Source organism: Petaurus breviceps, unplaced genomic scaffold, assembly GCF_028583685.1.
Source record: "Petaurus breviceps papuanus isolate PSGF00001 unplaced genomic scaffold, PetGlider_PUasm1.0 428, whole genome shotgun sequence".
Taxonomy (NCBI): Eukaryota; Metazoa; Chordata; class Mammalia; order Diprotodontia; family Petauridae; genus Petaurus; species Petaurus breviceps.
The window spans coordinates 4,482,441-4,498,210 of NW_027186331.1; the positions used below are offsets into that span (position 1 = coordinate 4,482,441).

Consider the following 15,770-nt stretch of genomic DNA (forward strand, 5'->3'; position numbering starts at 1 on the left):
AGGGGCTTCCCATCCCAGCCCTGGAAGCAGCCCAGCTCCTTTTGGGTGAATGAGAGCCTGCCCCCGGTGCCTGTGTTTGGGGACTTGGGGCAGGGGGCACCCTCACTTTACATTTGGTGAAGCTGAAGCCTGCAGGGTGGGGTGGGGACTGCTTAGGCCACCCAGGGCCGAGCTCTTTACAAGGAAGCAAACATGGTGGGTGGGGTGAATCCTGCCCTCTTTAAGAGGCCTCAGCCCTTGTGGGCCGCCATGGTGGCTGGCCTTGAGTGAAAGAAGGCTCTTCTGTCACTGGAGCTCCCCAGCCCTGTTCTCACGGCTCTGTCCTCCCAGACTGGAGCCTCTTAGTCACTGGGCCAGCTGCTGCACACAGAGGGGCCTCGTGGCTTCCCTCTGCCTCTTGAGCTGCTACCAGATTTAAATGCACCTGCATGACAGCATGTGCCCTTTATTTTATATTTGCTCTGTGCCATTAGGGACTCCAGTTGGTCGGGCAGCACCCTGTGATGCTGTACAGACTCAGCCTCATTTGTGTGGATAGCAGGCCCCAGACCATCCTGGTCCCCCTCTTCTGTTTGTCCTGTCCCTCCCTCGTGTATGACAGACATTGGCGTGTAGCAGCCGCTCTCAGAGGTGCCCCTAGATTATTTTGGGGGGTCAAAACTATTCTCATCACACTAAAGCATTTTAATTTCTAAGAGAGGCAATGTTTGGTAGATACAGCCCACCTAGACATTCCTGGGGAGAGGGGCCCTCTGTCATTGTCCTGATGGTATAAAGTCAGAGGCCTCTTTGTTCTTGATTATTTACGTGTCTGATGGGAAACATAGTATCACAGATTAGAGTAGGAAACGATGACTCAAGAGTTTATTGAGAATAGTTTCCTCGTTTTACAGATGAGGAAACTGAGGTTTGGAGAGGTTAAATGGCTTGTCCAGAGTTACCCAGCTATTAAGTAACAGAAGCAGGATCAGAACTCAGGTCTTGTTGGTTCAGAGTGCAGAGCCCAGTGCACTGCACATTTTCTTTTCCTTACCAGATCCTGAACTCACCAAAGGATGCAGTCCTTTTAGCCTGAGGGCCAGTAGGGGTCTTGGACACTGCCTGGTTCAGAGGAGGAGCCAGGACCCTGGCCAGAGTCCCAAAGAGAGTTACTGTCAGAGGAAAAGTGCGCCTCAAGCCTCTTCTAGTCAGACCGCCACACCCTCTGCTGCCCAGGTTCCACTTACAAGCTTTATTGTTTATTGTGAACTCACTCAGTGGAGCCAGGGTCACAGAGAGCTGAGCTTAAATACCTGAAAAGAAGTATTTCCAGGCACAGAGCAGCTCACAAAGGGTACTTGGCTTCCATCTCAAGCAGCCTGCCTTTTTAAAAGCATTTTGACTGCATGTGGTATTTTCCAAACTGTCCTGTCTGTCGGTGCTCCCTTCTGAACGTCCTTCTCCAGAGGAGAGGGAAACATTTCAGTGGCTCCCTCCGGTTCTTTGTCTCTGTCTTCTTTGGCTTCACCCTGGGTGACATCTTCCTCCCCCGCCTCCAGTTAAGAGCCTGAGACAAAGGAAAAAGAAGATGAGGAAAGTGGAGTGGGACAGTGGCCGTGGGGTGTCTTCTTCTGGGTCAGGAGGGGAGTCCCAGCTTCAGCCTTCCTGATCTTGTCTGAATGGCTCTTTTCTGCTCCTTTCCCTGTCCAGGACTGGCCATGATCCTTTTTTCCATCATTTTGAGGGGATGGCGCCATACCCATCATGTTCCCCATCCGCCATTGCTGTCTCCGTGGATGGGCCCCCTCTCAGTCCACCCTTCAGGTCAGGATGCGGTGCTGGCTGGCTGGCCCTGGCTGTGTCCAGCCCTCCTTTGTCTGTTTCAGATAACAGTAAGGTTTGTCAGGTGTGGGTCACCCCACCCCACCCCAGCCCCCTCCAGTTTAGCCTGCTCTTCACTCCTGGCCTCACTCAAGTAGTCTCCCATGTTCTTTTTTTTTGAGGCAGTCAGGGTTGTGACTTGCTCAGGGTCACACATAGTAAGTGTCAGGTATCTGAGGCCAGATTTGAACCCAGGTCCTCCTGATTCCAGGGCCAGTGCTCTATTCACTGTGCCACCTAGCTGCCCCTCCCAGGTCGTCTCTGTGGAGCCCCTTAGAGGCCACATCTAGACATGACCTTACTCCTCACATTTCACGTTCAGCTCTCAGGCCCCTGCTCTTCCCCGTAACCATATGTACAGCTAGTCATGTAGGGGCTGAGGGGCAGCTTGAGTGTTCAGCCTCACAGAGGCTGGACCTGTGTGAAGTCTGAGGGGGACTTTGGAGGTGGGGAGGAGTGGTGAATCTGGAAATGGTACCTGGAGGGGACTTTGGATTTGGACTTTCATGGAAGAGTAAGAATCCATCACTAGCGTGGGCATGGGAAACTGAGCAAAGGCTTGGAGGAGTTAGATGACATTGGTGTTTGTGCCTGCCTCGATGGTAGAGGCAGCTAACTGGGGCACGGCCCTGCCGGCTGGGAGACCTGAGTTCAGATGTGTGGTCCTGGGTGAGTTACTTCACCCCTCCCTGCCTCAGTTTCCTCAACTATAAAATGAGGATCCGTTTACATCTCGGTGCCTGGAACATAGTGCACACTTAAGAAAAGTGTGTTCCTCTCCTTCATGAAGGAGAGTGACATGGTCACAAGGCTGGGGAAGCGGGATGGTGCCGGATTACGGAGTGCCATAACTGCCGGAGAGAGGAACTGGCGTCTCATTTAGCAGGAAAATTGAAAGATTACGTGTAGAAGTGACCTGCTCAGCCAAAGCATGTTGGTCTAGTTCAGCTGCCTTCTTTGACAGTGGAGACTGAGATTCAGAGGTCACCGGACATCCTGTGGGCTGGGCCCCACAAGCCGTTTCTCTACTTCTGGCTCCCTAGGAGGTGATCCTCGGGGCTGGCCAGGACTGGGTATAGCTGAGAGGCAGAATTGCCAGACTTGGTGACTGGATGTCAGGCTGCAGGCAGACAGAGAGAGCCTCCAGGCTTTAGAAGGTGACAGACGCTGGCCCTCTCTGAAAGTGCTGATGTCCAGAAGTGGGAGTGAGATTGGGGGGGTGTAATTGTGAGTTTGGAGTTTGGGAAAGGGGTGGAGGTAAAGATCGAGGAGTGTGTCTTCTGTTCTCTCTCCCAGCAACACATGCTTCCTTCTCTAGCAACAGGGCTTTACCCTCCATTAATTTATGAATGAATGAATGTTTGAGTAACTGTCAGGCCTTTTAACAATTCTTAGGATTTTGTATTTTTTCTCTTGCTTTTTTTAACAGTGTTTCTCTGTCATTGCTAGCAGAGAAACAAGCCGAGACAACAAGGAAAGGGAGCAGAGTATTTAGGACTGGATGGTACTTTAGGGAGTCATTTTGCACATGGGGAGTTCAACATCACCAGAGGGAAAGGGACTTGCCCAACATCATCCAGTCAGTGGACAAGCCAAGACTTAGAGGATCTCTGAACTGGAAGGGTCCATATAACAATCTTATTACCCAGCCTTCCTACCAGGAGGCAGCCCTGAGGTTCAGGGGCTCAAGCACTAGGCCTGGAGTCAGAAAGGCCTAAGTTCTTATGCAGCCTCAGACACCGCCCAGTTAGGTGACCTGGCGTGAGGCATTTGATTAATTTCTGTGCCTCAGTTTCCTCATCTGTAAAACCTACAGAGATCAAATGGAATATATTTGTAAAGGACTTTGTAAATCTTAAAGCATGAAATAAATGCTTTCTGTAATTATGATTATCTTTGTGGTTATTCTTAATGTGATAATGATGAGGATTTCAGCACCAACACCCCCTGGGGCAGCGCATTTCTCTTTAGGGTAGTGCTAATTGTTAGAAAGTATTTCCTGACTTGGAGCCTAAATTTGCCTCTTGGCAGCTCTCCTCCCATTATTTCTGGTTCTATCCTCTGGGGCCAAGTGGAACAAGCCCACTGGCCAGCCCTTCGGATACTTGAAGATGGTTTCTTTACTTGGAGTGTAGGGTTCTTTCTTACTACTATGCTGTGCTACCTGTGAGGAAAAGAACCTCCCACTTGGGAAAGCTGTGATGGTGAATGCCTTAAAGGAAGCAGTTGGCATCTAAACCATGGACCTAAAGGAGAAAAAAGAGGGGTCGGGGGGATCAAGATGCAGGTGAACAGCACCAGGCAGGGGCCACTTGTGATCCCCATCAAGCTCCTTTGACGTACTGACCTTGTGTCTGTCAAGTTTTTGCCCAGATGATATTAGAACCTGTCCTCTGAGTCATGCTTTACTCTAGAAGCCAGAGCATAATGGGCAGCAAGATGGTGTTCTTGAAAAAGGCTGGGCTTCAGGTGCTGGCTCTACCGCTCATTAGCTGTGTAACATAGATCATTGCTGCTTTTAGCGCCTCACTTTACTTGGTACATTTTTAACCACCAAAGATCACATTGATTTCCATTCACAAAACACAGTTGTGGGTGCCTAGTAGTGGGAACAGGAGGCCAGCAACAGAATTGGCAGAGGAGAGCTGGAAAGGCAGTCCTTACCCTGCCTCCTTCAGTAGCCCATCCCAAACCTCTGGACAAACCCCAGCGGCCTGTAGACATGGGAGCTGCTGGGATCTGAGTTAGTGCTGAGAAGTCAGTCTGCAAACCTTGAGCAATAATTTAACGGCTTATTCCAGCCCCTGCCTTCCTCGAGCTTCCTGATGAGGGAGGGCCCTCACATCTTCTGGAGAGAATTTGCTTACCTCACACTTTGACTCAAAACACGTGCCCTCTTGATTTTGAAAAGAATTTGAAAACTAGTGGCACTACTTCCTTCCGTGGCCTAGTACCACTTCATTTTGAGCCTAGTGATGAAGGAGCTTTGACATTAGATGTGGACTTATTTAATTAACTGTTAATGTTACTCAGTTTACTTACATGAAATAGCTGAATCTTTGCCGTTGAACTATTTAATGCTTGGCTTTTAAGTTGCATTCATCAAAGCCTTACACAATGGCAAGTTAAAACCCCCCTGATCTGCATTATCCGCACAGTAGATCTATTCAGACTTAGCTAATTTTGTGACTAGCCATTCCTTCATTCTCTCTCTGTCTCTCTTCATAGGACAACCCTCCGTATGACAAAGGAGCCTTCAGAATCGAAATCAACTTCCCAGCAGAGTATCCATTCAAACCACCTAAGATCACTTTTAAAACAAAGATTTACCACCCTAACATTGATGAGAAAGGGCAGGTCTGTCTGCCAGTAATTAGTGCTGAGAACTGGAAACCAGCAACCAAAACTGACCAAGGTAAGCCCTGCTCTGGCTTCGTCCCTGGGGGGAATGGTCTGGGATCTCAGTGTCCTCTGAAACAACTCTTTTGTCCTGGGCAAGTGTTGGATGGTCTAGACCAGATCAGTGGGGTCAGGGCTCTCACAGAGTGACAAGTGAGCACTCTCTGGGTTTCTTTTGTTAAACATTTCCTGGTTGCCTTTTCATCTGGTTGGGCCGCTCTGGGAATTTTGCAGTCAGCTCATTTGACATGTACTGGACTAGACCAAGGAAAGTGAAGGGGAATGGAGGAGAAAGGCCTGCTCTGGGGGGAGCCCAGGAAGTGATACAAAGTGTCAGCCACATTGCCTGGGCACATGGGACACTTCTTTCTGGTTTTCCCTCCTCCCAGTATCCTGATTCCCCTGGGAAAGGCTGGTGGAGTTCATGCTTCCCAGCAGCCCAGTCAAGTACAGAGGAGCTGAGGGCGCCCAGGGGAACCTTGGGATGCAGAGGGAGATGGCATTAGGTTTTCCACCAAAGGCCTTCCCTCTGAGATGACTCCCATTCTCTTCGGTCCCAGGCTTGCTGGTCCATCGCTATTTCACAGTGTCTCTCCACTAGACAGGGAGCTCTTTGAGGGCAGGGGCTGTCCCTTGCCTCTGTATCCCCATCATTTGACCAGTGCCTGGCACACAGTAGGTGCTTCTGCAAAGCCTGCTATTGATGAGGATGGCATTTGGTTTGTGATGGCTGAAACACTGAGGAGTCGAGCACCAAGGCAAGCCCCTTTGCCCCTGCTGGCCCTGCCCTCCAGGGAATGGCACGGGATCCAGAGACAGCCCTCCTGGATTAGCAGTCTGCTCCATGGATTCACACAGACAGACCTGCATGGAAAGAGGCCTGGGCTGGAGTCAGGAGATGAGCCTTGAGTGCCGGCTCTGCCTCTGACTTCTCCGGGCCGGACATGCTGCAAAGTCCTGTACTTTCTCTAGGTTTTAGTTTCTTTAAATCTGTACAACCAGGTATTTGGATGCATGGACTCTCTGACCTCTCCAGACCCTTCCAGCTGCAACACTTCAGGTCTATGAAGTGCGTGGCCTGACTGCTTAAAATTGCTGAGCCTTCTTTTGACCAAGGGCTTTCGTGTTTACCCTTAATGTAGTCTGTCTTCAGAATTTGAGCTGGAACCTTTGCATAGACCTTTCTTTGGGGCTTATATTGTTTGAAGTACACTTGGGAGTGTTGGGAGTGCCCTGTGAGCTGAGAGCCCGCAGACCAAGCTCCATGCTGGGGGCACAAGGCAGCCCAAGTTCTCCCCCTCAGCGTGTCTGGTTTGGTGCCCGACACGTGAAGTCAGGGCCCCCACACTATCTCCTGCATCTCTTTCACTGAGTGGTCAGTCTGAGCCAAGGCCCGCACATCCTGAAATCCTTGCCCCTCTTTCGGAGAAGAGGTGGTCTTTCCACTTCCCTGCCCCGAGGGGGATCTGGGTAAATGTCGGGGGACTCGCATTCAAGGCCAGGCTCTGCTTTTGATTAGCATTGTGCCCTTCAGTGTTAACAGTCATACCATGGCCTGAGACTCTTAGGGTCCTCACCTCCCAAGCCTGCAGTAGACGAGGGCAGTGAGGTCGGAGAGGGGCTGTGACTTGCTCATAGTTCTCACAGCTAAGCCAGCCTGGTGTCTTCATCTTGAGTCCTGCCTTTCTGTGTTGGAGTGGTGGTTGTGAGGGCCCAATGAGATCACATCAGTAGAACACCTGACACATAGTAGGTGCTCTAGAAAGGCCTGTGCCCTTCCCCTTCTCAGCCTCATTCAGGGCCCAGCCTGCCTTCCTCTTCATTCTGGGGCTTACTCCCATGGATTACTTGGGGCATGGCATTTCTTCCTGCTTCCTCCTGTCAGAGGAGGTGGCAGGACCCGATGAGACAGGAGAGCTCTCTCCTGGCCCGAGCCTGTGAGAACAGGCTTCATCTTTGTGCGCTCTTGTAGGAACCTCTTGGGCCTTCTCACTACTCACCATGAGCACATTGAGGCCGCACAGCAGTAACTATTGGGAGAGACCTGGTGGGAGCAGACAGGCACTGACTAAAGGAATTTGTCTCCAGTGTGGAATCTCCTGGAATGTAAAGATGTGGCAGCTTGAGCCACAGGCCTTCTTGAGTTAGAGGTGAGGACAGCGCTCTAGAAAGTTCTTGTTTGCTGCCCTGGGGTGGGACACAGGGAAACTTCCCACCCCCAAGCCTTTGTTGGGGCACCACTCTGGGAGGGCCTCCCAGTATGGAAGTGGGAACCCCATGGTACCTAGCCTGGCCCAGCAGTCAGGGGGGCTCTCCAGGTGCTGCTGGCCTTGGCATCATGCCTTTCTCAGTGGCTGCAGCTTTGTTGCAAGCAGCAAGTGCAGACAGGAGGGAAATCACATCTTAGCAGATCCCTAACCTCCACTCCTGTCTGCTTGGCTGTTCCCTGCTGATTGATGGCATTATCACTTTCCATTGCTGTTCTTGGGTCCCTCCCCTCTGCCTCCCATAGGACTTTGCTTCTGCTGACCATTGCCTCTCTACTCTTCATACTGTCATTGATTCATTGACTTCTGGAGCTGGAAGAAGGGGCCTCAAGAGGTCATCTGGTCCAGGGCACCAGGAACCTATAAGAAAACATTTGGCAGTTACTCACTGTAATTGCTTGCCTTGTAATTCTCTGAATTTTATTTTATGCTTGAAAAGATTTTGAGAAGGGGTCCATGGGCTTCTCCAGACTCGGAAAGGTCATGATTCAGGAGAGGTGAAGGCCGTCACCCTACTGGGGAACCTGCCCCTCCAGTGTCCTCTGGAAATGAGCCATCCAGCTTTGACATGAACTCTTATTGGTAGAGTGCTCATTACTTCACAAGGCTTCCACTTCCATGTTTGGACCCATATCATTATTAACTGAAAGTACAGTAGATAAAATGCCAGGACTTAAGTCAGCAAGGTTCATCTTCTCGAGTTCAAATCTGGCCTCAGACACTTGCTAGCTGTGTGACCCTGGGCAAGTCACTTCACCCACGTTTGCCTCAGTTTCCTCACCTGTGAAATGAGCTGGAGAAGCACATGGCCGACCACACCAGTGTCTGCCAAGAAAACCCCAGATGGGGCCATGAGGAGTTGGATGTGACTAAAAACAACTGAACAGCAACACAATAGCTTGTGTTCTATGACATCATCATCTCTGGCAGACAGAGAAAACTCAAAGCAACACAGGCCCCAGCCCTGGGGGGCCAGAGTCGCCTCCCCACTCTGGGAATACATAGGAGATAGAGGAAGCCGACTGTTCCCAGAAAGCACTTGTGATCATTCGAATCACTGTGGCCTCCCCTGCCCCCCTGCAAGGCTCCTCAGACCCTCTAGGCTCAATGGGCCCTATCCTCCGGTCTGCTCTCACAGGAGCCCTCAATGCGTGGTGCCCAGAAGGAACACCTCTTCCCTTGAGGAGCTGCCGGGATTCTGAGGAAGGAGAGACAAGGACACAGCCAGACAACTGTGCCGCTGCTTTTTGGCGGCTTCGGGAGCTGACAGCGTGGAGGCACCTGGGGAAGCCGGCTTAGCTGAGATGCCGGCTCTGCAGTTGTGAGCACATGTGAAGTCTTGCACAAAAAGCAGCATAAACCAGGCCCTCTTCGCCTGGAGCTCACGGTCAGATGGGGAAGACAGTATGTCCACAACCCTGTACAAGTGAGAGACACAGGATGGATGGGGAAGCAGGGAGACAGATCGTGCTCAGGAGAGAGAGCGTCGAGGCCAGTGCCGCTGGGTTGTAACAGACGTAGAAGGGATCAGGGTGCTAAGATGCCAGGAAAGGTAGAAGGGGGCTAAGTCAGGAAGAGCTGACCAGAAGTGGGGGAGACATGAGGAGAGGAGGAGGCAGACACAGGAGACCGGAGAGGGGAGTGCAGGCCCTGATGACTGATTGAATATGGTTTGTGTGCCAAGCCTAGGGGACTGGGAACATGCTGTACGAGGGAAGAGGGAAGGGGGATCATGAAGTCTGGGGCGTTGTAGTTGAAAATGTCTACAGGACATCAACTTGGAGATGAAAAAGTGAAGGGCAGCAGAGATGTTAGGACTGGATAAGTGGGTAGAAGGGTCCTCAGAGCACGGGAGCTGATGAAATCACCAGGTACAGTAAGACAGAAGAAGAGCAGAGGGCCCAGGGCAGAGGCCTGGACTCACCTGCAGTGAGAGGGCGTGACCTGGAAGAGGAGCCACGGTCACACAGGAGCAGAGTCAAGGAGGAGAGACCATGTTGAGCCGTGATGGGCTGCAAAGAGGTCAAGAATGAGGGTTGAGAAAGAGCCACTGGATTTGGCATCTAAGGGATCCTTGGGGGCAGGATCGGGCCATTTCGATGGAACAATGAAGTCAAATCAAGACTACAGAGCGAGGAGTGGGGGTCCTTCTTGGGGGTTGCCTCTCGAGGAGGTTACCCACGGTAGAGATGAACTCACCTCTCTCAGCCGGGCTGTTTTGGGGCATGCTTGTAGGCAGGAGGATGACCTCCCCGAGACTAGTGGTGAGGAGGCCAGGGAATCAAGGAGACTGCCTGCTGCGAGATGGCCTGTCAGTGAGCTTTGATGACTGAGATCGGGAACCACAGCAAGTTTGTGAAGAGGGGAGAGGCCTGAGAGGCATATTGTTTGGGCAGCATTGTGGAGGATCGATGGAGAGCAGAGTTAGGGAGACCAGGAGGAGTGCCAGTGAGAAGATTGGAAGCAGGGAGAGAGGAGAGAGCTCAGAGTGCAAATGGTAGGGGCAGTGGGACCGAGGGGGTATCAGTGGCTGGCAAGCTTCCAGTGCCTCTGACACGTCCAGGAGTACGTCCCTGCCACCCTCGGGGGCTGCCAGTCCTTCTTCCTTCTCTCACTAGGGAGCTCCTTGCTGCTTTTCCCGGTGCTCCCCAGCTTCACCAAAAGTGCTCTGGGGCCCCAGTGGCCAAGAGCCTTCCTATTCTGCATCCTCCTGGGCATTGATGCTGACCACATGTATCAAAGGCTTCAGTGAAAGACAGCCACATCATCTCGGCAACTCTGTCGGAGTATTCCCAGGAACCTCCAGGCTCCCTGGCTCTTCCCTTTCTCTGAGAAGATGACCACCACCAAATGGCCTGGGGCGGGGGGTGGGGGGTGGCATGTTTTGGCAGATCCTTCCAAACCCAGAAGGGTAAGGGGATGGCTGAGGACTAGACTAGCTCAGCTCAGAGAGGCTGGTCAATTCAGCACTGGCCACAGTGGCAGCAGTTACATAGGGAGATGCGGGTGGGCTGCTGTCTGTGTTGATGGGAGAGGTACCCACGAGGCTGAAAGAGACTGTCTACCTTTGAAACCTGGCTCTGACATTTACCAGCCACAGGACCTTGGGCAGAGCAACTCATCTTTCTTCAGTTGATGATTTTCTTCTGTAAAATTGAGAAGATTGAACTAGGTGGCCCTCCCCGAGCCCTTCGGCTTTCACTGGGCGATGCTGCCAGGAGCTCTCTTGACTTGTCTCCTTTAGAGAGGCCCCCATCTTCTCTGGAGGAGGCTCCCCTCTCAACGCAGAAGGAGCCCCATTGAGGGCTTCTGAGGTGAGGAGAGGGAGAAACGCCTTGATTCCTCCTTGTTGGGGCCAGCTTTCTGCCAGACTCTTTCCCCCTTTCCATGTATATGTTTCTTATTTCCTCTCAAGTGGCATTGTCCCAAGGATCTCTGATCTCTCGGCTCTGCTTCCTTTTCTTCTGACACCGATACCATGCCCTCTACATCTTTTTGAATTGGGGGGAAAAAATTCCTGGCCTTTAGGCCAAGACTGCTGCTAGCAGCGACTGTTCGCCAATGGCCGGCCTCTTGAGTTCGGGCACACCTGCCTGAGCTGCTGCTGCTTTACGGCTCAGCCTTAGGCAACCCACTGTGCCCACCAGGGACCCCGAGGGGAAGATCCCATAGGACAAAGGCAGGAGCAGTGCAAACTTGCTCCCTGAGCTCTGAACAGGACTGGGTGCTACTGGAGTTCACCGGTCCCAAGGGACAGGCTGCAGAATGCTCTCAGGTTGTCTTCTGTGGGGGACGCTGGCTGTTTGGGAGTCGGGCCACAAGTAGCAAGGCTAAGAGCCTTTCTTCTATATCCCAAGCTCCCATCTACCCATTTTTGCTGCACTGTCTACTTTGTACCACCCCTGTGGGCTCAGTAGGGCACATGAAGCTCCCTCCATTGTAGGGAGGAGAAAAGAGAAGTCATTTGGCCTTGAGATCTGCCTAGGACATGGTGGGGCCAGGACTGACACCCAGCCCTGCACAGTCTGCTCCCCCCCAAGTGCAGCACCCTGCCTGGAGAAGGACCCATCTTTCCCATTGCTGGACTGCTTCCATATTCATTAGCTCCCTCTGAGCTTTGTGACAGGCCTGAGAGGTGGGTGGAAGGACTCCACAGTGTCAGGTCCTGCATTTGGGTTCAGAAAGTCAGCCTCACAAATACCAGCTGGGTAAGGCCTAGCCAGAGCCATGTACATGACCAGCTCACATCGTCTTGGGAGCCAGGGCAGAAAGGCTTCAGAAGGAGGGAGGCAGCGGCCTGCCTGGCTCTTCTGGGCTCGACCATCAGCTGAAGAGGCATGGGGCAGCTCTGGCCACCTGCTGTAGGACAGATATGGAAGACTGGAGAGAGTGCAGAAGATGGGGGCCTGAAGACCTTGTTATGGGCAGTAGAAAAAACCAGACTTGGGGCTGCACTGAGGGTCGTCCTAGCAGAGGGGCCGCTTTTATGTCCCAGGAGCACAGTCTGGAGCTCTGCTTTCCAGTTTACAAAGCATTTCTTTTACCAAGTCCTTCTGGGGGGCTGGGGCTGGCAACACTGTGCTTGTTTTATGGAGGCAGGCAGAGCTGAGAGCAGGGGAAGGAGCTTCTCGGAGACTTGATGTGGGGAAAGCCCCTCACTCGAGCCCTTCAGGCAGCTGCCCAATAGCCATTGGCTGAGGCTGGGGGCTGTGGGGAGCCTTGTTCCAGTGGGGCAAGCATTCTGCCAATACTGAGATTTTAAGTGTTATGTTAGTCCCATTTTACAGGTGAGGAAACTGAGGTCCAGAGAGGTTGGAAGGGATGTGAATAGTTACAAAGCTAACCAGTAAGTGTCAGAGGCAAATTTCGATTCCATGCCTCCGGACTCCCGTGTTTTTTCTGTGCTGCTTCTGGGGGTGTCCTCAGGAGGCCTGGTCTTGTCCTCCTTCCCTTGGCCATGTTGGCCCAGCTACCTGAGCCCAGAGTGGGGAGGGCACTCCTGCCCTGGCTCCTGGCTTCCTCCCCCTTTGCCCAGCACCAGAGTTTGCTGTGTTTTGTTCTATCTTGTGACCTTCGAGCTCTGTATCCCGAGCTCAGGCTTCTTCGGGCTCCCCTCCTGTGGTTCAGCAGCTCACTGGCCTCTTGCCTTGCTGCCTTTGCTCCTTGGTCTCCTGTGGCCTCAGGGTGAGTGCTGGCTCTTGGGGAGGCCCCGCTGTCGCCTTCTCTTCATCCCCGAGCCCTCTCTCGTCGCTCATGTTTTCATGGTTGGCCTTTGGTTCCTGTTTTCTTGGCGGCACCTGCTTCTCTCTTGAGTCAGATAACCATGCCTCCTATTTACTCATGGAATCAAGACCCACCTGTGAGCCACAGAGCGGCACTGCCCTAGGGAGGAGATCCCTACTATCTTAGCACAGTTCTCACTTTATATAAATTTGCATTATGCAAATTCAACTTTACATAAAGAATTCTGAAAGAAATCCACATTCCAAAAAAAGCCCTGCTGTTAACTTTACTGTAGTGTGCACAAAAGCACTCCAAGTGAAAGCCCCAGGAGGGAGCCCACCAGCAGACGGGTATGGGGGCTTAGCTTGAGACCTCTGGGCTGCTCTACCCCCCTGCCCATCTGTCCTCTGCCTGTTCTTCCTTTCAGTCAGTTAGGCTCCCCCTTGGCTGGCCCCAGCCCCAGCCTGTTCCTTCTGCTCTCACTTCTCTGTCCCTGGCTCCCACACTCCTTAATCTGTGTGCTGGCCCCTCCACAGGCATGGGGGGGCCCTTCCTGCCTCCCTCCCACCCTCATCTCTGAGGGCAAATTAGTATTACAGAAAAATCACCTAAGTAGAGATTTGTGGAAGGGATGCTTACATAAAGCAGCTGTCTGTAGAGGGCCCTGGTCCTCATTTTTCTTCCTCAGTCTCATTCTGTCAGCATCCATACTCAGGCCTTAGCCCTGCCCCATCTTAGAACCAATGATAATGGCTGGGCTTTTACAAAGAGCTTCCGGAGCTGGGCAAGCACTGGAGTGAGCAGCACATTGGAACTCTGATCTCTCCAACTGCGGCTCCACAAGTAGTTGAGACTTAGAATGTCGGCTTTCTCCTCATTTCTCGTCTCTCTCAGCCCTGTGCAATCCGGCCTCCATCATCTTCCCTCACTAACGAAGCTTGTTTTCCCATGGTCACCAGGGGCCTTTTCTTTTTCCTTCCCTTGGCTTCCAGCTCACCACTTCCTCTCACTTCTCTCTCCTTTGGTGCTTCTCTCCCCCACCACCGTGCACACGACTCCCATCATGCTTCAGCTCTGATCTCCACTGGGTAGCCATCCGACTGTCTCTTGGAGGTCTCTGCTAGACCGACCGTTCAACATGTGAAGGTGGAAGGCACCCTCTTCCTTCCCATTGCCCCCGTGCCAGCTGCCTGTTCCTTTCGATTCTGCTTTCTCTGAACTCTCCCCTCTGTTCTTGCCCTTCCGGTGCCATCTCCCCTAGTTCAGGCCTTGCCATTCAAGGCCTTCCAAGGTCTGGCTCAACGAGATGACTTCAGTATTAGGGATTCCCTTACAACTGTCTCTAAATCCTTCTCTTCCTTCAGGGTCCAGGGCAGAGACGCTTTCTCCAACCTCAGGCCTCGATGCTTTGCCCCCCTGGGTCCCTGATCCCATTCTGACCATGGTTATTGGGGTAGGGGGCTCATTGCTCAAAGCTGAGAGCTGTCATTTCCTTCCCTCGGTTCCCCTGCACCCAGGGTGGGCTCCTCCCCAGAACAGGTGCCTGACGGCTATTGCAGCCGTTATTCTGCCCTGCTCCTTTAGCCTATATCCCACCTCACACTCGTGGCCCCTTTCCTCCTTTCATCTTCCTGTGAAATGGGGTGGGTGCCTGCCAGAGTTGGGTGTCATTGTCCCCCGTGTGAGGAGAGTCGGGTTCACCTTCCTTGCCAGTGCAGCAGAGTGCTCTGGTGCACCAGCAGACATTGTAATGGCAGGTAGGGAGGCAGCCCCTGGCGGATGCAGTTGGTGGGCGTTGGCCTGGAGCCCGGAAAGCTGGCTCTGTGGCCCTGTTTGGCCACTGACCGAGTGACTTGGTGGTCTTGCTCGTTGGACTCTAGGATCATGGGTAGTTCGAGAGTGCTGGACCTAGTCATGGGCCCTGAGTTCAGATCCTGACCCCGCTGCTTCCCACTGCTAGCTCCATGGGCAAGTCCTTCACTCTCTCTGGCCTTGGCTTCTTCACCTGTACAGTGAGGGTTTGGTTGGGAGTCAGTGATGCTCAAGGCTCCTTCCAGCTCTGTCCTGGATTCCATGGTAGGTGGGCCTCATCCTCCATGTCACGCTAACGGTCTGTGGCGCCAGGATTCTTCTTAGAGGGGTGGATCCTGATTGAGCTGAAGAGCTGCCACCCTCCCAGCACGGGGCGGGAGCCTCCCCGGGCCCCCTGCACGGGGCCTGCGCTAACCACTGACAGCCTTTGTCCTTTTCTTGGCAGTTATCCAGTCCCTCATAGCACTGGTGAACGACCCCCAGCCTGAGCACCCCCTTCGGGCTGACCTAGCGGAGGAGTACTCTAAGGACCGTAAAAAATTCTGTAAGAACGCTGAGGAGTTTACAAAGAAATATGGGGAAAAGCGGCCCGTGGACTAACCTTCGGTGACTGATGCCGAGCAGGGCGAGCGGAGCCCCGGAGCAGCGCATTTCCAACACCCCGCAACCAGGACTCTTTGGGAATTGACAGGGGCCACCTCCTGGCGTTAACTTGTGGCAGTTACTAACTTTCTACAGTTTTCTTAATCAAAAGTGGTCTAGGTAAACCTGTAAAGAAAGGATTAAAAATTTAAGATGTTCTAGTTCTGATTTCTTTGTTTTAAAAATCACTGCTTCCATCTACCTTAAAGGATGGTGTGTTCTTTTCTTGCCCAAATCTATCCCAAATCTTCAGTTTCTCTTCAGGTTTAAAACAGAAAGTTAGTGAGTGGTGCACACTCCTGATCCCTCCCTTCCCCTTTTGTAGATCTTATTTTATTGAGTTCATTTTAATCACACTCCCTACCCCCAGAACAATGCCTTGGAACCCCCCCACCCCCCCCTTTTCCCTTCTTTCCCCCCCCCCCCCCCCTTTCCCATTTCTCCCCCGATCCCCGCTCCCCACCAGCCCTGAAAGCAAATGGCCTAAAATCCAGCAGCCCTATTGCCTTCCCTCCCTGTGGCTCTGTGCTTTGTGAGATCTGGGCTGTGAGTTTGTAACATCTAAGA

General features: G+C 52.6%; 1 protein-coding gene across 2 annotated transcripts in view; it reads left to right on the forward strand.

Moving 5' to 3' along the window:
* UBE2L3 (ubiquitin conjugating enzyme E2 L3) overlaps nucleotides 1–15,364 on the forward strand; it is a 66,165-nt gene extending 50,801 nt beyond the window's left edge. The window contains exons 3-4 of one of the 2 annotated variants that reach the window (XM_069100909.1): nucleotides 5,089–5,275; nucleotides 15,007–15,364. In XM_069100909.1, the coding sequence (XP_068957010.1) occupies nucleotides 5,089–5,275; nucleotides 15,007–15,161 (342 nt within the window). In that variant the 3' untranslated portion in view covers nucleotides 15,162–15,364. Of the gene's footprint in view, nucleotides 1–5,088; nucleotides 5,276–7,231 lie in introns of both variants that reach the window. The other variant, XM_069100907.1, reaches the window with a different exon arrangement.
* The last annotated feature ends 406 nt before the right edge of the window (nucleotides 15,365–15,770 follow it).